This window comes from Myxine glutinosa, chromosome 8, assembly GCF_964187855.1.
Source record: "Myxine glutinosa chromosome 8, kmMyxGlut1.1, whole genome shotgun sequence".
Lineage (NCBI taxonomy): Eukaryota > Metazoa > Chordata > Myxini > Myxiniformes > Myxinidae > Myxine > Myxine glutinosa.
Window position 1 is genome coordinate 31,908,478 of NC_136268.1, and position 26,983 is coordinate 31,935,460.

At 42.9% G+C, this 26,983-nt stretch overlaps 1 protein-coding gene across 1 annotated transcript; it reads left to right on the forward strand.

The window, feature by feature from the left end:
- LOC137432379 (uncharacterized) lies at positions 1-26,273 on the forward strand. The gene is made up of 11 exons (XM_078783146.1): positions 1-2,911; positions 8,715-8,858; positions 9,037-9,262; positions 12,760-12,879; positions 13,263-14,365; positions 16,688-16,744; positions 17,091-17,157; positions 21,363-21,388; positions 21,789-21,844; positions 23,955-23,991; positions 25,868-26,273. Exon 1 carries the CDS (start codon positions 389-391, stop codon positions 1,700-1,702), a length of 1,314 nt encoding a protein of 437 aa, XP_078639272.1. The 5' UTR covers positions 1-388; the 3' UTR covers positions 1,703-2,911; positions 8,715-8,858; positions 9,037-9,262; positions 12,760-12,879; positions 13,263-14,365; positions 16,688-16,744; positions 17,091-17,157; positions 21,363-21,388; positions 21,789-21,844; positions 23,955-23,991; positions 25,868-26,273.
- Positions 26,274-26,983: the final 710 nt, after the last annotated feature.

Below are 26,983 nucleotides of genomic sequence, written 5' to 3' on the forward strand. Positions count from 1 at the left end.
TGGAATATTCACAACAGGCAACCTAGACAACATAGATCACAACCCATCATCAGCATCAGCACAAAGTTCATTTCATGGAACCGCGTTATCACTGACACAACATGTTTCACATGACAAAAGTGGCAGCATTCGAAATCATGAGAATGTCACTGAGAATGAGAACAAACAGCGCTCCAAAACCATAGCCGCCCTTCCTGCATCTTACAGTGATGTGCCTCCTGAAACATTTCCAACTAATAATCCCATTCCAAGAAAACCAAAAGGTCCATCCACTCCAAGTGTGTCCTCCAGAATACAGGACAAAGAAAGTCAGTGGCTTTCGTTTGTACAAAGTCTGCAGGAGAAGGAAGGTCTTGAGAGTGAAGATAATATCTCCTGGTCAGCATACATGGCAAATCTGCAGGTTGAAGTTCCTCGGCCTCCTGCAATTACAGGACTGCTACCTCTGTTCCGCGAGAGTGCTCACACATTGGCAATGGTGAAGCATGGAATGAATTTAATCAAGCAGGCGACAGAACTAGTAAACCCCGGACAAGTTCCAGTTCTGACCGTTGATCAACCACTCTATGCAATTGCAAAGAAGATTCAATGGACTTGGCCAGGTATATATGGTGAAGACAAGTTTGTTGTGATGATGGGAGGACTTCATGTAGAGATGGCCTTGTTGAAAGCGATCGGCAGCTTCCTGGAGGGGAGTGGCTGGGCAAGTGTAATGACCAGTGCTGGTGTAACAACAGAGGGAAGAGTAGATAGTCTTCACAAAGGTTCGCAAATATCGAGGTCACAATGGGCACACCAAGTCACAGTAGCGGCGTTGTACGCTCTGCAGCGAAAGGCATACGATGACTACCGGAAAACATGTGAAACTGAAGATTTACAATCATTTGATCTTTGGAGCAAGAAGATGGCTACAAAGTACCCCCAGTTTTGCTACTGGAATAAAGTCCTGCAGTTGGAGTGTCTTCTCTTGGCATTCATAAGATCACAACGGGAAGCCAACTACACGCTCTATGTGGAGACTCTCACGGCGATCATTCCGTGGATGTTTGCCATGGACCATTACCATTACGCCAGATGGTTGACAGTGCATGTAACAGACCTTCAGGAACTTTCAAACGATTCCATGGATATCCATCGTGAATTTGTCAAGGGGAACTTTGTCACTCAGAAGTCATCACACAAGTTCTCTGCTATGGCACACGATCAGATACACGAACAGCAGAACGCTTATGTGAAAGGTGATGGTGGAGTCATTGGAATTACTGAGAATGAAGGGGCTCTTCGCCGGTGGATGGTAGCTGGTGCAGAAATAGCCAGAATCCTGAATGAGTTTGAGGACCAGTTTCAAAGACAGAGGCAAACTGATGTCCGCCACCACGAACAATTGCCTAGTGTCCAGAAATCCTTTGCATCAGATCTCAATAATGCAATCAGTTCCTTTGAAAAACTTGGAAACCCGTTTGCGGAAGACAGTAATGACTTGTATGTGCTTGACACAAAGGTCATCATGCCTGATGAAGTGATAGCCGCAGTGCGATCCATGGAGGACACTGGCAAAACACAATTTGACGGATTTGTGGGGCAGCGAATCAAGGATCCTTCTGACAATTTCTATGATAGCATTTCAAAGAACAATCTGCCACTGTTGAAATCGAAGCCCAAGAAAACACCTGGAAAGTCTTGTGATCAGGACATTTGGTGACTATGCACAGAAACAGGTCCTTCCGTACATTGCCCGAAAGTTAAATGAGGGGACTGTGATGCGTGTTGATGTGGTGTGGGACACCTACAGAACGGACAGTCTCAAAGAAGGCACCAGGCTTGGTCGTGGCACTGGCATACCACTCCATGTGACTGAACAGACATCCGTGCCACGAAACTGGAGCAGCTTCCTTCGTGTAGATTCCAACAAAAAGACATTATTCAGTTTCCTTGCTGATTCCCTGCAAACGATGCCTATTCCAGAGGGAAAAACACTTCTTACAACCTTAGAAGAAGAGGTTAAATCAAAGCCCCCTTCTGATGTTTCTCAAATTCAACCATACGCATGAAGAGGCTGATTCACGAATGATGCTACATGCTTGGCATGCATATCAGCAGGGGTACAGAAGTATCGTCATTCATGCAACAGACACGGATGTGGTTGTGTTGGCTATCGCAATGGCAAGCATTATGGACGGTTGTGCAATGTGGTTGGCATTTGGACATGGAAACTATTTCAGGCACATTGCTGCTCACACTATTGCGACTCACATTGGCCCTGAATGCTCATGGGGGCTTCTATTCCTGCATACTGTTTCCGGATGCGATACTGTTTCTGCCATATGTGGGATTGGCAAAAAGACTGTGTGGAGCATATGGAATTCCATGCCAAACTTGGGGGAGGTCTTCAATCATCTCTCACATGCACCAGCGGAAGTAACAGATGATGACATGGACAACATAGAGAGGTTCTTCGTTGTTCTGTACAGTAGAACTTCCCCTCTGAAGAAAGTGAACGAAGCACGCAAGCAGCTGTTTGCTCAGGGAAATCGGCAATCGGAAAATATTCCACCGACAAAAGAGGCACTGCGTCAACATGTGAAGAGGGCAGTCTTTCAGGCCGGTCACATCTGGGGACAGTCCCAAATTGCTAACCCAGAGCTGCCTTCACCTGCAGATTGGGGATGGGCTAAAAATGCAGATGATGTCTGGCATCCATTTTGGACAGTAATGACAGAGGCGTCAAAAGGGTGCCGAGAGCTGATCAAGTGCAAGTGTAAAAAACGGTGTGCTGGAAATTGCAAATGTTCTGCTGCTAATCTACCATGCACAGAACTATGTTTCTGCTCTGGACAATGCTTCCGAGATGAGCAGTAGGAGAAGTAAAACGGATGGAAAAAAGCTTGCAGCATGTTACGGCTGCCAACTGGTACGAAATATACTTTGAAATGAGCTCTTTGACTTGTTATATGATTTGTCAACTAGGGATCCATTGAATTGGTATTGCTTTTGCAAAGAACCCGGGATTTTCAACATTTCGTCTTGGTGGCCATATTGGAATTCAAAATGGCGGCCATACCATTTGTCAGACATTTCAAATTATTGCCTTATTGAACTCAGCATGTCAACATACCCTTGTGTACAAAATTTGAGCACCACAGGTCATTTAGAACCCAAGATAGGGATTATCAACATTTCGTCTTGGCAGCCATATTGGAATTCAAGATGGCGGCCTGTCCATTGGTCAGACCTCTTGGATCCGCCAATTTTTGAACTCAGCATGTCAAAATACCCCTGTATGCAAAATTTCAAACTTTCTGCCGGATGTGAACATCTCGTGCAATTTTTGTTACATATCTGCCCCACTATAGCGTTCGAGAGAAAAGTATAGGTAAATTTGACTAGTTTCCTCATTGATTCTTGAAATGTTATAACGTTGTGAAATCATGATATTTACGAATCTAATATATTTCACAGTCGACCCTGATTTACTACACGTGATGGTGTTGATTGGTTTTGTGTGGCGTGGGGAATATGTTTCATTCTGGCCTGGCACCAGGTTTGCCCGAAGATTCGCCTGATGCGAATACAACATTATTAATTTTGTTCCATTTGTGGCATCCATTGTGCCTTTTCCCTTAAAAGCATGAAACTTGGCACATGGCTAGAATACCCGAAAAGAAAGATTTTTAGTCCAGGGGGCATCCCCAATTTCACCCCATATGGCGGCCATCCTGGAATCCAAGATGGCCGTCATACAAGACCTATTTTGATGAATATCTCCATAATTAGAACAGATGTCAAAATGGTTGAAGTGCCTATACCTACATTTTTAGGGTCTAGGAATCCAATGGTAACATAAAATATTAAGCAGTATGTGGCGGCCATATGAAAATATTAATTTTGCATAGTATCATGCAAACTGGGAAAGCACATAAATACTCTTACCAGGTTGGCATTCTTCTGTGATTTAAAGCGTCTATGAAAGTAATTATTTTTTTAACGCTGATGCCAATTTTCTGGGTCAATGATCAAATGAAAACGTAGAATATTGGTTAATGTGTGGCATCAAGATGGCCACCATCTAGGGACCATTTTTATTCACGTCGTATTATGTAATGCATCAGAGTATTGTAAGATATTCTTTGAACCTTTGCCAAAAGTCATCAGAGAGGAGAGTGCAGTGACAAGGGCACTTTGTTTCGCACAGGACCTGAGTGATGAGGCACGGACTGAGGCATTTAGTTACGAATGGCTAGAGTACCCTCCCTCGTTGTTTGAGCCAGAGAAGAATGGATTTTCCATGCGCAAAGGTTGCAAATCCAACTATCTATCCACTCTACAGGCAGAGGTTGCCGAGTCATGGGAACCGTTAAAAGAGTTGCCTCCTTCTGCATCTGATGTAGTTTATGTAGTCGATGCAATGGCATTCATCCAGCGGTTCAACACACTTGGTTCGAGTTCATTTGACCAACTTCAGGAAAGGTACAGGAACAAACTCTTGAACATGAAACCCAGACATTGCACTGAAGTGCATTTCGTGGGCGATCAATATGATTTTGGGTTAAAGAGTCTAAAAGGGGATGAACGCCAGAGACGGGAGTCAAATACCAACTTGCCAGAGTTTGTTCCAGTGGACATCATGAAAATCCCTGATTGGAACACATTCCTGTCAAACCCTTGTAACAAGACTAATCTGCTGTCGTGTCTTGCTTCACGTTGGTCCCAGGAGTCATCCTGGCCTGATGGCTTCTGCCTGGTCCTTGGGGTCAACGCCCAGGCAACTCGTGTGACGCAGACGGAACATACCAATGTTGATGAGCTGTACTGCCCTAACCACGAGGAGGCGGACACCAGAATCTTTGCTCACATTGCTAGCTGTGACAACAGCGTAGTTGTCATTCAGGCTACAGATACAGATATCATCGTCTTGTCAATGTATCATTTCCCTCGGTTGACGAACGTTGTTGAGTTATGGGTGGAAAAGGATGATCTGTTCCTCCCCATCCATGACTTGGTGAATGAGTTGGCCAAAGCAGTTGGAAAGGACGTATTGGCACTCAGACACACTGCTTATCTCCTACATTCTGTCAGGTTGTGATTCGGTGAGCTATCCTTTCAAACGGGGTAAGAAGAGAGCAGTGAAAGTCGCACTCCAGCATGTTGACAAACAGCCAGCGTTGTCCAATTTCATCCGACATGAATCTGGACATTCTGCACATGATCAGGTGATAACTGAAGCACGAAGCTTCTTTTGTGATCTCTACGGCAAGCCAGGGTATTCATCCCTGGATAAGCTCCGCGCCCACTTGTTTGCATCTAGCAAACTAGATCTGCGCTCCCTTCCTCCAACAGAAGATGCTTTTCACTTCCACGTTCTCAGGAGCCTTTGTCAGATCAGCTTATACAAGCAAGCTTCACTCAGCAATCCAGTGCTTCTTCCACCTGAAGAGTATGGCAGGAGTGTGGGTGGTGACAGGTTAATTCCTGTCATGAAGAGCAAGCCATCAAAGCCTTCTGCTGCGAAGTTGAAGTACTGCAAATGTAAGAAGAAACCGAACTGCCTGAGGAATTGCCCTTGTGCGAAAGCTGGAGTACCATGTATCATTGCATGTGCCTGCAATGGCGACAGAGAAAAATGTGGATGGCTTCTGACTGATGACGGTGATTATGGCGAGTAAATAGAGGTAATGACACTTTTCCAGACAGTATGTGGTATGACTTGTCGTTTTAAAACATGTTGAAGAGTACCGTGCAAATAGATAGTGTGAATGCCTGATTTTGGTGATTTAAAGTTTTGGTAAAGCATAATTTTGGTAAAATATAAACCATAATTTTGGTAAAGTTATGCAAATCTAAAGTGACATACATGCCAGTAAGTTAAGTTCAGTCGGGGCATTTCTTTCCCAAAAACATCAGAGGGGTACAAACAACATATTTTGGGTGTAAAAGTTTGGCTATATTGAGCCTGAAGTAAGAAAAATGTGATTTTATTTACTAAAGGAGCTAAACTTTTAGCTTAACCCACTTTCCGTGACCTTTTGACCTCTGCTGACCTCATGGATGGTCCAATCACGTTGAATCATGTTTCATATAAAAGCCAACTTTATAACAAAAAGAATGAGTGGTAATTTGTTGCACTCGCCCCTGTATTATGGGATATATGGTCAATTGAATTTCCCCTACCCATAAATTTCTTACTTTTTTACAGTTGACGCCCCAAGTTAAAAAATGTCCCGACAGAATTCGCGCAATCCAAACTACCTTGCTAAAGTCACTTTTCTGGTGGCTAACACCCCCACAGACATGATCTAGGGGTCAAACATTTTATAGCAGGGGTGTCACTTCAAAATCAAATTTTGAGGTCTCGGATCCCAGACTGTGGCATAGCGCTGAGGCCAACTGCAGCGATAGCAACTGCAGCTTTGATTGATGCAGGAATCATCACAGAAGACAATACAAGTAAAGTGATTGATAAGAACAAGGTCAATAGAGCACAGGAGAAGGTGATGACAGAGCTGGGGGAAGAGTTTGATGAGAGGTGCAGGGAGGAGGGGGGGGATCTCCTGCATCCTCTTTGATGGGTGGATTGACCTGACCAATGTGATGATGGAAGATCAGGGCAGTGACCAATCTTTTCCTGCAAAGATCAAGGAAGAACACTATAGTGTTCGTGAGCCTGGTAGCTACTATCTGTTCCACTTTACCCCAGAGAAAGCAACTAAAGAGTCACATGCGGAGCAGATTGCTAAGGTTCTGTTTGCCTGGCTGAAAGAGAGGGGTTTTGATAAGACCTTGTGGGCCATTGGAGGAGACTCAACAAATGTCAACACTGGTGTGAAAGCTGGAGTAATGCGGAAGCTGGAGCTGCACCTGGGGAGAAAGCTGGTCTGGTTGGTGTGCAACCTGCGCACTGGTGAACTTCCCCTGCGCCATCTCATTGTTCGCCTTGATGGCCCTACTCTGTCAGACAACACATTTTCCGGGCCAATAGGAAAGCTCCTTGCTTCTGCTACAGACTTGGATGTCAATCCAAACTTCACCCGGATCTTTGTTGACCCTCCACTGATCAAGCTGTCTGACAAGGCCATTGAAGATCTCTCAACTGATCAACACTATGGCTATAAAATTGTCTGTGCAATCAGGGATGGAGTGCTTCCTGCAAGGCTGGCTCTGTTGGAGATTGGACCAGTAAACCACAGCCGCTGGCTCACCACAGCGAACAGACTTCTCAGGCTCTGGGTGTCAAAGCATGGACTGAAAGGAAAGAACCGGAAGAATCTGCAATTCATTGTGGAATTCATCATTGGAGTGTATTATCCATGTTGGTTCAACGTGAAAGTCAAGCACTCTTGGATCGAAGGGTCTCGGCACATCTTGTTTCAGCTGGCCTGCCTCAAGTCCCAGAGGAAGGAGGTGCTGGACCTTGTGATGCCGACTGTGAGAAGATCTGCTTGGTATGCCCACAGTGAAGCCATCCTCCAAACACTGCTGTGCTCTGAGGATCAGAAGGAGAGGACTGAGGGGGTGGAGAGAATCCTGGCCATCAGGGGAGAGGGGGACCCAGACACTCAGCTGGGGGCCTCCTCTGTCAGGACCAGAAAGACACCTGACATCAACTGTGATGCTTCCAGCATTGGTAACTTGATCAGCTGGTCAGGTGTGTCAGAGCCACCTCTCACCTGCTCCAGAAGCACCTCAGAGGTGAAGAACTTCATCAACACCCCCATGGAGGTGCTCAACTGGCCTTGCCACACAAAGCATTGAGAGGGTTGTTAAAATGGTGACTGAGGCTTCTGCTGAGTACTTCTCACAGGAAAAGAGGGATGGAGGCATCAGGGCTCAGAGGCCAGTAGGAGGCTGATGTCCAAGAATGAGTCAAAGCAGGACTTGTGCAACCTGGTAAAGTTCAAGAAGTAAGGAGATTGATCTTTGTAATTGTGACCAGTGATGCACATGCAGTTCACCTGTTAATAAATATGTACATTTGATTTGGCTGTGTCAATATGAATGATTTCCCTAATATATTTTAATATCTTATGAAGGGGTTCTAAGCCCCTTTATTAAGGGCCCTTATAAAGCCCTTATAAAGGGGACCCTGGTGTTGGGCTAGCGGCTAGGGTGCCGGCTTAGGATCCTGGGTTCGAATCCCGGTCAATTGCTGAATTAACGCCTGGCCAGGCCTGGCCAGGGGGGTTGACTCAGCCTGTCATCCTTCCGAGGTCGGCAAATTGAGTACCAGTTCACTGGTAATTCCCTGCTTGTCGTTAAAGGCGGCAAAAAGGGTTGGCGTCAGGAAGGGCATCCGGCCGTAAAACATTGCTTCAAAAAGGGGACCGAAAAAACAACAACAACCACAGTTCCCGAAAAAGGCCAACCCCCGCTTGCGGGGAAAAATGGCCTCTAAAGGTGGTTATTTTTTATAAAGGGGTTCGAAAGGGTAAAATTGGCAATTTAGAAATACAAATTGATGTAGGTTTGAGTTATCCTATCCAAAAAATAAACTCATATTTGAATTCCCCATTAAAAAACACATAATATAGACACCCCTCATGTTAGGATTTCCTTCAGATTCATTTTGGCACCTGAGTATGACCCGCCCTACCCCTCCATGCACCCTGCTTGCTTGCCATGGCATTTTCATTACCATTTTGTGGTCGTCATTGGTGATATTTGCTGGAAGTATTTTATATTTAGTATTTCTCCTTCACAACTTGTTTACCTTTGTTCAGCAGACCGAGTGTGACAACTGTACGACATCGCAAATGTACTAAATGGCCTGCGCCTCATCACGAAAGTGCAAATACGGGGAGACCAAGGCTACCATAAAGTTGATCAGCCCGGACCAATTGCATGTGCAAAGGCAAGCAGGAGGGGTAAGTGAGGGGAGAGGGATTGGAAAGATATACTACATACACATGGTGAGCCAGAAATGGTGATTTTTGAAATTTGTGAAGGAAATAAAAAATTGTATTTCAAAATAAATTCATTCATGATATTTAAGTACATAACATGCATTTTTATTTTTTACTGATTTAGTTTTACTTTTTGCAGGCAAAATACTTGTGACCATGTGGAACTGGTCGGGTGAACGTGCTTTTGCTATCGAAGCTTTTTACAAGAATAATAGTGCAACTACTGCACAACGTCAATTCAAACTCAATTTCATTGTTCAACGTCATGGAAATGTGCTGTCTGTTCGTGCTATCAAGTTAAGGGTTCAGACGTTTGAGAAGACCGGTTCACTTTAAAAGAGAAACCGCCGGGAGCTCCCAAATCAGTAAGAACGGCACAAAACATTGAGCGTGTAAGGGAGGGAGTCAGTTTTGAGAAGTCCGCATCACTCCAGCCGAAAGCATGCATCGGCTTTAAGAATTTATCACACGTCACTACGCTGCATATTGCATAAGGATTTAAACTTTTATCCCTATCAAATTCAAACTGTCCAGGAATTAAGCCAAGATGATGAGATTTGCTCTCCATGAATTTAAGGAAAACATCAGATGCTAAATCAATGATATTGAAGTGGCCATGTTGCAGAGCGGCATGAATAAATTGGTGTCCAAGATTAGAGGAATGTGTCAGACTAAATGGTGCGCATCTCCCCCTTCCCCCCCCCCCCCCCCCCCACAAATACATTTCATGTTATGTTCACTTTCTTGTAAATTTTGAAATACAACTTTTTATTGCCTTTACATGAGTGTTAACAACAACAACAACAACATGCATTTTAAGGCCATTTTCCCTGCTAGAGCAGGGGTTAGCCTTGCGGTCCCCATGACAATCTTCTCCGTTTTGCCCTATTTTCTGCATCTCTCCTTGTTAACCCCCTTGCCCGCATTTCTTCTTCCACCATCTTTAGCCAAGTCTTTCTCGGTCTTCCCCGTCCTCTACTTCCTTCTACATTAACTTCCATCACTCTTCTCAACCAGTCACTTTCATCCTTCCTCAATACATGACCAAACCATCTCAACCTGTTCCTCTTCACAGCATCAATCACAGGCAATATTCCCATCATCTTTCGCAATTCATCATTTGTCTTCCTCTCTCTCAACGATACTCTGCACATCCATCGAACCATTCGCATTTCCACCCTTTCCAGCCTTCGTTGCTGCTCTACGTTCGTTACCCATGTTAGCCATGCCAGTACATTGCCATTGCCAGTACACATGCCAGTACATGCCAGTACATTACCCATGAGTTGCGCTCTACATTACCTCCCATCTACATGAGTGTTAAGAATAAACATATTTCTGGCTTACCCTGTACATATTTTTTTTTAGGGGGGAGGTGTGGCTTTGACGGTCCCCTCTGTTTTGGGGGTAGGGGGTGGGAAGGAAGGATGAAAAATTTACCTGTGCAAAGAGTGCTTTAACCTTGGTGTTGCCCAGGTGAAAAAGGAAAGTGTAATACCCTCTGCATTTGTACCCCGGTTAAAGTACGAGGGCCAGTCAATAAGTAACCTTAAAATGGCGATATAAATTTGAGAATGTAATGTGTGTAGTATCTGGGTAACGACATATGTTATATCTATGGGTAAGTCATGTTTTGCCTGTTTTAGATCTGGCAACATTGAGCGTGTGACATCAGTGGAGCAGTTCCAAGATGGCGGCTCCCTTAGAAGCGTGCACCAGGGAGGAGCAACGTTCTGTCATCCGTTTCTTGGGAAGTGAGGGTGTGAAGCCCTGTGAAATCCATTGCAGAATGAAGATGCAATATGGTGACGCATGTTTATCGCTGCAGCAGGTGTATGACTGGGACAGGAAGTTTAAAAGTGGAGTGTCCCGTGTGACAGACGCTGCTCGCTCAGGCCGGCCTCACACAGCCGACACACCAGAAATGGTTGCACGAGTTGAGCGCATGCTAAGGGAAAACAGTCTCATTACGCTGGATAAAGTGGTCTCTGAATTGAACATTAGCCATGGTTCAGCACACCATATCATTCACAACGTGCTGGGGTTCCGAAAAGTGTCTGCAACGTGGGTGCCTAGACAACTCGCACCCGAACTGAAAGAACGGCGAGTGGACGCATGTGAATAACTACTGCAGTGTTACGAAACAGAAGGCAATGCTTTCTTACAGCGTGTAGTGACTGGGGATGAAAGCTGGGTCCACTACTTTCAGCCATAAACTAAGAGGGTAAGCAAAGAGTGGCACCATTCAACTTCAGAGAAGCCCAAAAAAATCCATGCACAACCATCCGCTGGAAAAGTGATGCTGACACTCTTTTGGGATAGCCAAGGCCCACTTGTTGAGCATTACATGCCCAGAGGGACCACAGTAACCAGTGCATCATACTGCAACCTCCTTAAATATCATCTGAAACCAGCAATCAGATCAAAACGTCGTGGACTACTCACTACCGGTGTTTTGCTGCAGCATGACGATGCTCGGCCCCATACTGCCCACGCTACAGCTACAACAATCAGGACCTGCATTTTGAGTGTCTTCCTCATCCACCCTACTTGCCAGTCCTCGCCCCTTCGGATTACCACATATTTGGGCAACTTGAAGAGGCGCTTGGTGGAACAACTTTTTGATTCGACGAAGAGGTCCAAGAGGTGGTGCACGAATGGCGACAGAAGCAGCCAAAATGTATATATATTTTTTCTTGAGAAATCCGAGCCTTGGTAAAGCGCTGGAAAGAATGTATTGAACGCAATGGAGGTTAGGTTGAAAAATAAGTTGTTTCACACGTACATGCAATAAACAAGTTGTGAAAAATATTTTAAGGTTACTTATTGGCTGCTCCTCCTATATAAGTGTTTATAGCTGGAGTAACAAAAAACAAGAGGTTGTTTCTCATTTTTCAGTCATGGAGACTTTTGTGAACTACACTCACCCTGCACCATGATTGGGCTCAGTTGTTGCATCATCCACCCTGTTCTTCACTGATGCAAAATCTTGTAGGGTATTTCATCATCAGGTTCTCCAGGCAATATCCATAGTACCTTTCAGTCAACAATAATTTGTTTATTAAAATAATAGTTGGTGTGATACCTTTGTCTCTGTTTTGGACAAGTCAAGTCTATGTTGGTTGGGCAACAGAATGGTTGAGTGAGACAAGCTTGGATATTGTACTGTTGGTATCGGCCTGCCATAAAAAGGATGAATGAATATGAATGATCGTTTTAAGGCCATTTTCCCCGCTAGAGCAGGGGTTAGCCTTGCGGGCCCCATGACAATCATGGTTCCCTGTTTGAGGCAATGTTTTTATGGCCGGATGCCCTTCCTGACGCCAACCCTTGGTCACGCTCTTAGGATGCGCAGGGATACGGTGTACCTATTCTAAATCGAGGTACACACCGTGATCATTCATAAAATCCGTGATTATCCATAAAAAGGATAATCTCTGTAAACGGCTTGATCAGAATAGCACATCTTTCTGGGAACAAAACTGTTATGGAGAAGTGGTTTGAAAACGGCCCAATTTGAGGTTGAAGATGCAAACGTTTGTCTAAATCACTGTGACTTTCTCAACGTCAAAATTCGAAGCTCTGCAATGGAAATGCTGCAATCCATTTCTGATCCACAAATCTGACAAACGGATCGTGGCATTGAACAAAGTTCAGTGTATTTTTTGTGTCTTTTTGACTGATCTTTTGGCATATCATTGAGATGAATGAGGATAACAGGTATGCACAATTATGGTGTCTGCAGGGAAGTGTCCAATAAACTTTGCTCCCACTCAGCAATGGTTGGGTAGATTTTATGCTGTAGAAATGGCTGCATTTCAGAAACGACACCCATCATGAACATACTCATTTTATTTTCCAGGCTCTTTGAAACGAGTCAGTGTGACCTTAGCAAGAAGCGATCTCTTGCGGTGAACAAACATCTGGGATTGTTGTGGAGCAGGCATGATGGGCCAAATGGTTGCATCCTGCGTCGAATGAGGTGTGTGACAAACTGAGCGAACTTTGAAATGTATTGGTGGTGTGCACAAAACTGAGTTTCTGTATCGTATAAACCAGAGTATTGTACCATTTGTGGTTCTATATAATTATATATTAACAAAAGTTGTCAGGTCTTTTTGGAACACCCTGTATACCTGTACTTGAGTTTGGTCAAAATCCAATGGTTCACAAGGTGGCGTGGTAACAATTTTGACCGTGACCACAAAATCGAATCTATTCATATTTACATCATAATACATGTTCCTAGTTGGACTTGGATCACTTGAGCCAATCGAGTTATTGCAGTAATGAAAAGAAAATAGCAGGACTAGGCAGACGACCTCCCCCTCCTCACACTGCTTTCCCCACTCCTTTATTTTGCAGGAACATGGCTCCTAACAAAAGAAGGAAATGTGTAAGAACTGAACTGAAAAAGAAACGACTTGCAAAAGCTGCATCCAGAGCAGCTGAGAGTCCTCAAAAGCGAAAAAGAAGACTCGAGGCAAGCGCAGCAAGAATGGCTGCACGCAGAGCTGCTGAAACTCCTCAAGAGCGAGAAAGAAGACTGGAGGAAAACGCAGCAAGAAGGGTTGCATCCAGGATAGCCGAGAAGCCTCGAGAGCAAGAAAGAAAACGAGAACCAAAATCTGCATGCAACGCAGCTGAAACTCCTCAAGAGCAAAACGAGAGGCAAACGCAGCAGGAACACCTGCAGCCAGGATCGAGCCCTTGATGGAAAAATAATGCTGCTTCATCGCTCATGTGTGAAGTGGGGCCATCACCGTAAATTACAAAGCAAACAGGAAGTGGCATTGATAGTAATCTTCAAACTCTCAGACTAGGCAAACGAAACAGCTATAAATCACCAACAAAGTGGATCCATGAACATTAAAGGACAAACTTTTGGCATATTTTCCAGACCTTCAAGCACAGTGGAGGAATATTGGTATAGCCGATGTTTGACGATGACGTAGAGACAGGTTCTTTCACAGGGTCTGGAAAATGACTGACGTGCTATATGGATGACTTGAGCAGCACAGATTATTTGACAGCTGTTTGAGGAATGGGATAGCTTTGATGAAATATTTTCTGCTGGATTGTCCAATAGTCAGTTCCTGCCTTCCTACATGCGCAGGTAAAAAGGATTCTTGAAAGATCACCTGTCCTCCCGATCCTGGATCAGCATTGTGTTATGCAGCTCGTCAAATTTAAGTGTGAAGCAAAAGAGGCAACGGGAATTCGACAAGATTTGCACAAAGCCAAGAAACACCGACCTATCGACATGGGCCTCATGGGTGGTTCGTGCTGCCGCCTGCAAGAGGATCCGTCGATAAGACTTCGTGAACTTGGCTTGTGGGAGCGCAAGGTGTTTTCCATCATCCTGTAACTTTGCGGATAAAATCTGTCGTGAAGATCCTTTGGGACCAAATACTGAGTTTGAGCATCATTTTGATTGCTGCCCCGATGACGCTGCCATCGTGTCTCAGGTACCTTTTTGTTCGTCCACAGGATGTTTATTTTATTGTTTGGTATTGGGACCTGTTTTATTGCTTTCTGGAAAACTTAACAAAAAAAAAAAGAAGAAGAAACAACAGGCATTGTATGGCCATTTTCCCTGCCAGAGCAGTACAGGGGTTAGCCTTGCGGTCCCCATGACGATCTTCTCCATTTTGCCCTATATTCTGCATCTCCCCATGTTAACCCCCTTGCCCGCATTTCTTCTTCCACCATCTTTAGCCAAGTCTTTCTTGGTCTTCCCTGTCCTCTACTTCCTTCTACATTCATTTCCATCACTCTTCTCAACCAGTCACTTTCATCCTTCCTCAACACATGACCAAACCAGCTCAACCTGTTCCTTTTCACAGCATCAATCACAAGCTCTATTCCCATCACCTTTCGCAATTCATCATTTGTCTTCCTCTCTCTCTCAACGATACTCCGCACATCCATCGAACCATTCGTATTTCCACCCTTTCCAGCCTCCGTTGCTGCTCGACACTCATTACCCATGTCTCGCTCCCATAAATCATAACACTTCTCACACATGCAGCATACACCTTTCCCTTCGGCTTCAACGACACTCCCCTCCTCATCAGCACGCCACTCAGTTCCCGAAACTTCTTCCATGCACATCTCACTCGAGCAACCGTTGCCGAGTCTGATCCACCTTTTCCATTCAGCATGTCTCCGAGGTAGCAAAATGTTTTCACACCTTCCAGCTTCATGCCGTCTCCAAGATCCAACTCAACATTTCCTCCACCTGCAGCTCCCTCTGTGCACACCTGCAGCTTCCTCTGTGCACACCTGCAGCTCCCTCTGTTCTGGAAAACTTAACAACAAAAAAAAGAACACAAACAAACTTTGTTTTATCCTTCAAGTGATTTGATGTTTGTCTCAATAACGAATTTGCTCTTATTACGATTCACAGGCCGGTGTGTATTGCGCTATTCCTCCTGCAGTTGTGGCTCGAATAAATCCAGACTTGTCAGAGTATCAACATGACCCCCAAATATTGTGTAGGTCTGTTTTATCTTTGCTGGTGGCATTGGAGTTGTGGGGCAGGGAGTGCAAATTCTCTATGTAAATGCATATAATTTTCTCGCTGCCTTGAGGTGAGGGGTATTGCAAGTACCCACCCTTTGCAGTACAGCGTCCCTGTCCCCACGATTTCTAGTGCATGAGGTGTTTTGGATTGCAAGCAGTCAGTATGTTTTTTGCTTCATGCACGTAACAAGTTTTTTTTATTTTTTATTTGAGGGCGCTTGGCAGTTGCCTATACACTGCCCAAATAAAGGTATGTGTCAGAAGAATGTGTTGCATGCTTCGAACAATGTCACCTGTAGGGAGGCCAGGGACCTAGCCAGAGGAGAGGGTATTGCATTTGAGTCTGTTAATGATAATTATGACGTCATAGGTCATGTGGTATGGGCGCCATCTTGGAAAAACCAAAAACCTTTGCGCATCTGTCTCCGAAAGCTCTGCAAAGAAGAAATGGAGACGGCTCATTGTAAAGAACTCTCCATGGGGATTAACACATGTTAACGATGATGTCACAGGTGCCTCCATTATGATGTCATAATTTGACAAGTACAAAACTTCATCCAATCAAGATGAAATTCCTTGAGGGTCATCTCGGGATAAATTGGTGGAGGGAAAAAAAGGAAAAAAAGGGACCATCTGTCATGTGGTTCGGCTGCCATATTTGTTTTTACACAAAAGCCTTAACCACCAAAACATGTCCTGGCGAGGGTGTGCAATCTGATTGCTCTTGTTTTATTTATAATCCCTTTACCTCAAGAACAGGTGTACAAGAATAAAATGTGTTTATTCCTGAATATAGATTGATGCATTTAAAATATTTCATTTTGATAAACTTTGTTTTGTGAACGTGATTTCTTTCATACTGCTTCCTGGTGAATCCTGAGCATCAACATATACTCGGTGCACCATGTCACTCCGATGGTGAATTTCAGACTGAATTTTTTTGTTGCATCAAATAATTTTTCTCATTTATAAATTATTTTCCTGTTGCTGTGCAGTGGATTGCATTCATCATTGTGGGAATGTTTGATTGCTGCCTCTTGCACCCTCATTCAGTTCAGCAGCTTCTGCCATAGTTGCTTGTTCTGGAACAGAGTGCTAAAGCAAGGTTTGTTTCCTTTGATGCAACACCTGGTGCAGCACCTTCCTGCTTCCATGGTTACTTTGATGAGGGACAACTGGTTTCCATGTTTTATTGATTGTGGCTGTTTGCTAAATAGTGTTCCTGCCCTGTGACTCATTGAAGCCATGTCTGTGTTCTGATACAGTGGACGTTTGGATGCATCTCGATGCGTCTTCATCGGTTGGAGTTGCACACCTGCTTGGTATGCATGTTTCACTTTTGTCGCTGCACTCGTACACATGGCCCACATCGGGTAAACTGGATGGGTTTTTCAATGTGATGACCTTTTGAGGTACTATCCCGAGCTTACCGTACCGTTGGTAGGTGACGTTGGAAATTCCTCATAGATCAATTGGACACCTTTTGATGGTACCAGAATGCACTGTGCACCTGGTCATCATTTAAGGTGGTACAGTTTAAGGTTAATTGATGGTTCGTGGTACAGTTCTGTACATGCTTTGTGGTATTCGGTTCCTGTGAAGGTTGTCATGTTTTGGGTTGTTTATTTGCCGATTTATGTTTATGTTGATTTGCTTTTCCTTCCTCAGTGTTTCACCAATCATGTCAGCAATGTTCCTGACAGGTGGAACATGACCAGCCAGACCAATCCTACTGGTGGGTTTATAAATAAATTAATATTTTTCGTCATATTCTGTACAAATTGAAGTATATATATATATATATATATATATATATATATATATAGGGTGGGCTTCAAAAAAGCAAAATGCAGATTTTCTCCGGGACATGGTCTATTTTTGTTCCTTTTGGTGTCAAAGGAAACCACACCAAATTTGAATGGAATCCAATAATATTTAGGGGTGCCACATCAGTGATGAATTTTCCCCCATGCAAAAATAGGAATTCCCATTTTTTGGGTTGTATATACACAAAATAAATACATAATTATATATATACATTAAATATAATATTAAAAATAAATATATAGTAAATATACATTAAATAATAAATATACATAAATACACATACATTATATATATACAATATATTATACATACAGTTTTGAGACTTCCTATGATCACTATCTGGGCAATTTTCATGCATGTTTTGTACAGGTTCCCGGGGTCAGGGGTACGCTTTTTTAGTGTGTAATATGTAGGCCTAACTTATTGACTGTGGCTCTTTTGTAGAGAGTGACCCTGTGGAGTAAGAATTAACAGGATTTTACCCACATTCTTGCTTATTTTGCAGATATGGCATGTGCTAGTACTAGCTTACTTACCAGTGTTTCATTGACAACTCGGGCTCAGGATAATGTGTATCTCATTGGGTCCACTTCTGGAGATGCCATCAAAGGTGCCAAGCTCCCGACTGTGCATCAATCTCTTGTCCTGTTTTTCCATCACCTGAAGAAGGAGAATCGCACTGCCCGGGAGAGTGCAACCCTCACCATTGAAGAGGTTGTGAAGTTCTGGGAAAAAGCTCACCGACCTACAACGACGAAGCAGCACTGCATCCATCGTTTGGAGAGGCTATATGAAGAATGGAGGAGCCTCCAAAAAGGTGCAAAGCGGGGTGGTGCGACCCAAGAGAAAAAGGAAGCATCCTTCAAGGCCTCCTTGGAGAAGACGTTTGATCTTAGGCATGCAGATTCGGAGGCCATAATCACCAAGAAGGCAACAGTGGTGAAACAGGCCCAGAAATAGGAGTTACATTTCTCATTATATTTGGGTTTTTTAATATTATGTGATATGGTGTCTCTTCATTTTATGAACTGAACATTTGGATTGTTATCATTGAATTTGAGTTTTCATAGCAATATAGTGCTATTTGTGCAGCTATTGTAACTTGTGTTTGCTGGAATACAAAGAAAGTGAGTGGAGGGTGGAATTTCATAAAACAAACTTCTGGTTTTGCTTTCGATCCATATATAGAAAAGTTTTGTAGACACCTTTAGTTTGAAGGCTGATGTGGCACCCCTAAATAAAATCAGATTGCTTTAACATTTGGTGTCTTTTCATTTTGGAACAAAAGGAACAACATAAAGCCATGTCCCAGTAAATATTTAAAAAAATTTATTTTGAGCACCACCCTAATATATATATATATATATATATATATATATATATATATATATATATATATATATATATATATATATAGGTGTATATGTATAGGTGTATATGTATATAGGTGTATATGTATATAGGTGTATATGTATATAGGTGTATATGTATATAGGTGTATATGTATATAGGTGTATATGTATATAGGTGTATATGTATATAGGTGTATATGTATATATAGGTGTATATATATATATTGTTACAGATACGACTTTGATGGTATGGTGGGCCGAGCGGGATGGCCGCCGTATCCGTACAAGTTACCCGATTGTGCCCGAACGTTGACTAGCCGCGCTATGCTGGCTCAATAAGAAAAAGAAGACACCCGGCTGGATTACAATCACACAATACGACACCAACGTTTCGATTCTCAAGTATATTCGTACGGAAAAAGGTTAGATTACAGGGGCTAGAGGTATATTACAGGAAGACAGGCACTTAGACACACTCTTATATTAACCCCGGACAGACGACAGACACACGGGACAAAATGCTGACTCACACGGGGGTTGATGAAAAGGAAAGGCAGGTCGCGATGGCTCAAGGTGCACTCTTGGCTCAAGGCAGAATCGACTCGGTCCGGTCCAGAGATGCGGGGAGGTATCGTCGCGCTGGGGGTGGCGGTGGCTTCTCTCTCCAGTCTCCAAGCTGAGGCGCATCTGACGTCACGTCCGGCAAGCGGCTGCGTATATCCGGCGGGGAGTGACACGCCCTCGGCTCGTTAGCTCCGCCTCGTGGAATCGGCACGTTGCTTCTCATTGGGTGCGTGCGGGGGGGGTTACTGGCTCCGCCCCTGACGAGGAGCTGACAGCCAGCCCCTTCGGGGTAACCCCGTGGAGCGCATGGTCTGGAGCTAATCGAGCCGGTGTGAGGACGCATCCTCCCCCGCTCCGCCGCCATCTCCTCTGTTGTTGTTGTAATTGTTGTTGTAGTTGTTGTTATTGTTGTTGTTTGGGGAAGAAGATGGGAGGAGGTATGGGAAAGGTCCTAAACTCACTACTGATGCCATATAATCACATTCTGGTGCAACGAAGAGTCATAATTAATGGAGACGAGGCCTTAACTGACATAGATTAAGAATAACTAGGAAGATGTCCGAAAGTTGTCTACGTGTGGTGCGGTGGACCTGGGCACGACATTTAATGGGGGAATAAGGGGAAGGTCGGCTCTACTGATTGTTATTTACATGCAATGGGACTAGGGAATGGGGGATCGGGGAAAGTTGGGGAGTATTGGAGAAAATAGGGGAATATTTACAAGCGGATATGGAGGCCAAATTCCATATTCGCAACAATATATATAGGTGTATATATATATATATATAGGTGTATATATATATATATAGGTGTATATATATATATATATATATATATATATAGGTGTATATATATATATATATATATATATATGTATGTGTGTGTGTGTTTTAACATGTGCTTGTTTTGTATTTATAAATTTATACCTTTTGCCTCGAATTCAGATTTTCTGATTTAATTTGTCGAACTGTTCCAAATCGGTAATCATGATCTGATTGGCTCATTTGAGCGCATCAAACTGTTTTTGATTGAGCCGAATGATTATGCATTCCCTCTGTGCCCTGCTCATCCAACCGATACTTCCGAGTGAATTGCTTGAATAGCCAATCGGGTTCTTGCTTGCATCTCACCTCTGCCTCACTTGCTTTCAAACAGCTACTGAAGTATTTATGAAAAACAAAAATCTAAAATAGTTTACTATCCCACTCTGTGATTGGCCTTTTCACCTTGTATAAGCTGTTTATGGAAACTTGAAATGCAACTTGCATGTATTTCCCGATCCGTCCTGTCCCCACACTCGTTGATTGCGAAAGTCATGTGAAGGGAAATTACCTTGTGTGGCGTGGCCACTCTCGATTTGACAGAGGTGCAAGATGTGTCTACTGACTCGAGTAGTTGTTGTTTTTATTTATTTATTATTGAAACTATTTGTACTCGGGAATTTAAATGATCTTGTGATGCACAGCATTTGTGCTTTGTCCTAATAAGTTGAACTTTGAAGAACAATAAAAACTGGCCATAAATTGTGATTCCGCATTTTCTACTCCTTTGAATTGCAAACCTCTGAATTTTATCACTGAGCGTGAACCTGGCGTCTTGGTGGAAATGTGCGACATGTTTTGTATTTTATTAGTCAAAGTAGTGAATTGTTGGATCTTGTATTTCTTTTAATACATAATCATAAATGGCTTTCACAGGAGGTTAACCGCTTCTGTTGCCAGTTTTATCTCACCCTTGTCTGTGACCGAGATTTTTAGTAAAATGGCAGATTGAGCTGAATGCCGGTTTGTTTCGTGGGTTATCTTAACTGGTGATATTTTATTGCTGGTTAAGGTGGCTTGTCAGAACTGAATACATGCACTTGGTCAAAACAACTTGTAACAGCACAACAGTATCTCCTCGCATTGCCTTGTGGTGGCATGCGAGATCGCAGTTGTGCGAAAGCGAGGCACATCTGGTTCCGCAGTCTCCGAGGCAATTGAACTCCACTGGCGATTGGTTCCCGTGTGCGACAAATCAAATAGCATTTCCTTTGTATCAAAGCTTGGTGTTGGGTTCCTTTTCGTATAGAGATATATATATATTTTGGATGCTTTATTTTGAGCTATTCCTGCTTTGTCTTGATGACAGGTTGTTGAAATGAATGCTTCGCTGTCATGTTTGCTGATGTTTAAAACTTATTTCTCTCTTCTTCCAGATGTTCAACTTTAATCTGAAAATGAGGTAAGAATGAGAGGTTTATCACTGAATTATAAGTATTGAACCGGTTTTTTTGTACAAGTGGCTGTCATACCAAGGCCGGGAGCTGTCGTGCTTCTTCGCTGTGGAAACGGCCATAAAGTAAATGTTCTTTGAAGTTCCATCGGCAACTGATTTGTCGTAGTTTTGCTTCGGGACTACAGTTTGCTTTTTCAAAATGTGAATGTCCCCTTTGATCTGGCATCTCGATCCAGTTTACACGATCTTCTTCCTGCCCTCCCTGCACCCCTTCACCTGTTTTGCACCCCTTCACCTGTTTTGCACCCCTTCACCTGTTTTGCACCCCTTCACCTGTTTTGCACCCCTTCACCTGTTTTGCACCTTCACCTGTTTTGCACCTTCACCTGTTTTGCACCCTCAACAGATTCACTGCATCTTGAGTGCATCTCCTACTTTTATTTGAGCTGTCACCTTGGTAAGGTGAGGAATTGTATATAATTGCAAGTACTGTTCGACCCTGGTTTATGGTGTGGATGTGTTCCTGAAATGTGCGACGAACATCAAAATGACGAAGTTCTAATGTTTTATTTTTTTCTTATAATAATGGAATGAGGAAGGGGGCTGGGGGTGGTGTGAGGGGGGGTGGGTTGGTGTGAACACAGTCACGTCACGTGTATGTATTTACGTACATACAAGTGCCTTTGGACATAATCCCTGAACCCCAAGGAATCAAATCGCTTATATTGTGCATCTGATCCACGTTTTATCAAATGTGGAGTACATTTTGTCGTATCTTGCTTCGTTGATGGAGGTCTGCTTTTGGTTTTCTTTTTCTTTTTCTTTTTTTCCCCCATTATTTCCGCGTGGTTCATAATTTATTTTGTACACGCGAACCCTTACCCCTATACCCAAAAGGTAATTTTACTACGGGAAGATTATGCCACATGTCCAGTTTGAGACAATGTGCTCCAACTTTTTACCTTGGCAATGCAATATTATATAAACACGTCTCGGCACCTGGACCTGCAGAGAAGCCGACTTGCGCGAACTCATGCGCAATTGGCAACAACCAGTAAATATTTGGCAAAATCGATCGTATGTCATAGATTCTATTTTCAGAGGTTAAATCATGATTGTCCTGAAGGATGTTATACGAGACACCAATGTGGAAGTCCATTCGCTGGTGTTCATATTGGATTAAAATAGTTTGTTTCAAATCTGGGGATCGTTTTATTGTGGTATTGCACGATGTTGGGTCTACTCAAGGCAGCGCTGGGTTCGTTCTCGTGGTCCAGTTGCTGAACGATGTGACCCCAAAGACAAAATCCCCTCTTTCTCTTGGTGACTGATGTGAGGGGTTTTTCCCCCTCTGCCATTTGAAACCTTTGGAAGAGTGCGGAGACAAAATGTCGAAGTTCAACCTATGACTGGTTGGTTAATTAATCGCTGTGTTCACCGTGTTAAAACTGAGTTTATCAGGCGCATTAGAAATCTGTCTCTGAGCATTCTGTTGGATTGACGCAACTTCTGTTTTCAACCGATGAACATCAACGTTGCTTCATTTCAGTTATTTCTGATTGGCTTTATCCAATTACTGGTGATTGTTTAAGTTTACCTTGGACAGGCCGTGGATTTATCAAACTTTCCAGCAAAAATTATTGCTCGAGTCATGTGATAGAGCTTCTACTTTGGCCGACTCGTTCTGTCCTTTTTCACACCGTCTCTCCATTCCGGCCCTTGGGTGGTGCCTCATGATTCACTTAAGGTCGACAGGTCATGGTTTACCGCAATACAAATTTTTGAAATCTTGTGAATAAATCAAACACTGGCTCTTTATTTCTTTTTCTGAGACTTGGTGAGCGCTTCTCAAGTAACTTGGTAAATAAACACCTCTGATGTTCTTGATGCCCAACCCTAGATCTACTGTAATCTATATACCACAGATAGGAATGACCATGCTGCTCCCCCGTGTACTTGTACGGGTGTACTTGCACAATAAAACTGTGCGTGAGTTCCACCCATTGGTTGGACAGTTCGTCTGGCACTCCCTGCAATTTCTATACTTCGTATACGTCTGAGGTTTCATAGGCCTCTTTTGCAATGCTTGTGCTGACGCCCTTTATCTTGACTTCAATTTTGTACCCAATTTCATTTTTCATTGTTGCTGAGATTGTTTGACTATTGCAAAAAAAAAAAAAAGTGGGAAGAAAATATGATAAATATTGAGGTTTTCAAAGGCAAAACTCATTTGAATAGCTGTTTCTGGATGGGTGCGATGTGAGGAGGGGGTGGAGGAGGGGGGGGGGCGTGTTAGGTCAATATGTTATTTGTGTTATTCGATACATGTGCCTCATTCAATGATTGATATCGAGGGAGTGGTGGTGGTATGTCAGAATTGTGAATTTCATTGGTAAATTTGCAGCCAAAATGTGACTGCGCGCATCATTGTTTGGGTGAAGGGAGGAGGAAGACGTCGTGGCAATCACCCTATGGATAATGTGCTGGTGTACCTTCCTGCTTGCTTTGTTCTCCAAGTAAAGTAATATATTTTTTATATTTATTTATTTATTTATTTTTCTCTCGTTTCCAGCGAATGAAAACCATCCCAGATGCAGATTACAACCCAGGTTTGTTGAATTTGTGCGCAACTTTTATAATTCTATTTTTTATCCCAGGTGAAGCTGATGAGCATCTTCTGCTCACTGATACTTGCCCTCGTGGTGAGAGTGATGAAAAGATTTTCTCTGATTCACCAGGAAATAGATTTCTGTGGGGTGCATCCCTTACCTTACCTTACCTTACCTTACCTTACCTTACCTTGCCGTGCTGTTGGGGCTCGCTTGCTGATTTACTTCGGTCAGATTAGTTGTTGTCATGAGGTCTTAAAAAGTGAGATGCGCCATGAATAATTGATGAAATTCACTTTTAGCAGTGACATTGGAGCGTTCTTGGTTTCAAGCATGGCCAAACTGATTTTGCAAAAAAAAAAAAAAAAGTACAGGTAAAGCTGTTCTCGTCCCGGTCGGTGGTGCAGGTCGTACTGAAATACATCGTCATCCTGGGGGAATTATCCCGTCTCGAATTCTTGGAATGAAGGGTAGGGGTGATTGAGTAACGGACCGGTGCTTTGAAAGAACAAGTTCAGATTGGTTCTTATTGTAGTCAGGTTCACTATGTTTTTTTCGTTCAAAATCATGGTAGATTAGCAAACCTATACATTTTTGGAAACGTTATTGCATGGAAAATCTGAAAATCGATGTTTACATTTGCCAATTCCGACCAATTAGATTCGACCAATCGCTTCGATCGATCGATTCGATTCATCGAATTTGATTCATTCGACCAATTCGATTTGCCAATCAATTTGACCGGCCTTTGCTTGTGTGGAACGGACTGTGAAAACGATGCGGACTATATTGTCGGATACGACACACAGGACAGTGATGACGAACTCTAAATGGCATATTCTGTAATCGTGTACGTTTGATGCCATTGACTGCCTGTGTATATTTTGTCATTGACTGCCTGTGTAGATGTGAAGTTATACTGACTGCATGTGTATATATGATTTTGCTGACTGCCTGTGTATGTTTGGTGATATGAATTATTGTGACACATTTTGATATTAACTGCCTGTACAAAATGATAACATGTATTTGATTATGCAACTTATCGCGAATATAAAGACAGTATTTTGCAATTCAAAACCTTTGATTCGTGTCTTACCATTCCCCATAGCACTAATTTGATACTTTCATTGGATTCCTTGTCCCTGAAAATATCGGTTTAGTATATATTTTTAAGTTTTTAGGGTAATTAGAGGCAGAAATAGAACAAAATATGTATTTTACAGTGGCCATTTTGAAAATCCAAAATGTCCGCCATACAGGTATCTCTCCAAATGTAAACATTGATTTTTAGTTTCCTTATGCTATAACCTTTCCAAAAATGTATAGGTTTGCTAATCTACCATGATTTTGAACGAAATATAATTTATTGACATAGTGAACCTGACTATTGATGGGAGTTTGGAAATTGAAGATGTTTTTTTTTGTTTGTTTTTTTTTGGTGGGTGTGCGTTTCCTTCTGGATGAGCTATGGTCAAGGAAGCCACCACATCCGTTTATAGTCCACAACATTTTCCTGAACCATAAAAGTTCGTTTGCTGCTGTTCAATCAGAAGTGAGCTCCAGTTGCCATTTGAGACCAGTGGTTTCATGCAATCCCAGACTAAGTAGTTTGTCCTTGTTCTGGGGGTTAATCACTTGAATCTGGCATTTGAAGCAAACATTCTCAGCCTCACTAGAAGTTTGAGGGCACTTACCTTGATGGCAGAAAAATACTTTGCTTTTGATGGCCAAGATCAGCACCCATGTGCTGCATCATGTCTTAACAAACTAGACTACTGTATTTGTGGCCTATATTATTTATTTAATTTTGCCTCAAGGTGGAACTTGTTCGTGTTGTGCTGCATCGAACTGATGTTGGTCATTTTCTTTTCAGATTTGGGTTCAGGATTGTGGAGACAGATGGTTGGACTTGCAGGAAAAGGTGTGCTCATACGGAGCTGTTCTTTGCAATAGGTTCCACTTTTCGAAAACCAAGCGTTCAAACAAATTCTACATGAATCGAACTGTCAAATCCTGTCAGTGAGCTTTCGTCCATTGAATCAAATTTTAATTGGTATTCATGGCCTTGTAGCATACCTGTTGCTGTAGAGCGAGCATTAGCTTACCTTTCGGCGAGCCCAGATGTTTGGGGGGTGGGGGGGGGTTAATTGTACATTTATTATTGCAAATTATCCTAATATTGCTATTGATTAATATTTGCTTTTTGACAATTGTCATTTTTGTTATTTATTTTGTAATTGGAATGCCATGGAAGGACCAATAAACGGCTGTGTACACCTTACCATGACGCGTGTTTTGAAACCTGGGAATTCTTCTGGATTTATTTGTAGTTTATTACCAACCTGGGAGATCATGACAATTTTGGCCTATCACATTCCACATCTGGAAGCCCCAGTCATTAAGTGACATGTGGGAATATTACACGCCCAGGCCTGGAATCGAACCCAGGTCCTCTGAACATAACACTGGTTCTGGAACAGAACACACCTGACAAATGGGCAGAACCAAAGCACTGGTTCACCAGAGGACCGAAGTTGGATTCTTGGTCTGGGCATGTAATTTCCCCACATGTCTTTTCATTATTTACAATAATGTTCATGTATATAATTAATTAATAGATGCTTTGTCACAATAATTGTGCAAACTGGCTATGAGAATTGAGATGTAATATTGAGGGGGTTTGTACATACAAGGATTGGATGGGGAGATGTAACAGGTGGATTGGGAGGTGAGTATTTAAATAAATTAATTTTAACCCATTGAAGGCGCAATGGCAAATCTGATGTAGTGAGAAGTCACAGGTTAAACACCGTTTCCTTGAATTGGTCTAATTTTGGGTAGTTTGATGAGGGGAAGAGAAGCAAAGCCATCAAAGTTTGTATAACAAAGGCCACCAACTTGTGACTTTTCATGGAAATAATGCTACTCAAAGTATGGGGTTGCAGGAAAGGGGAGAATAAGGTGGTCCCTCAATCCACCTGCCTTGAAA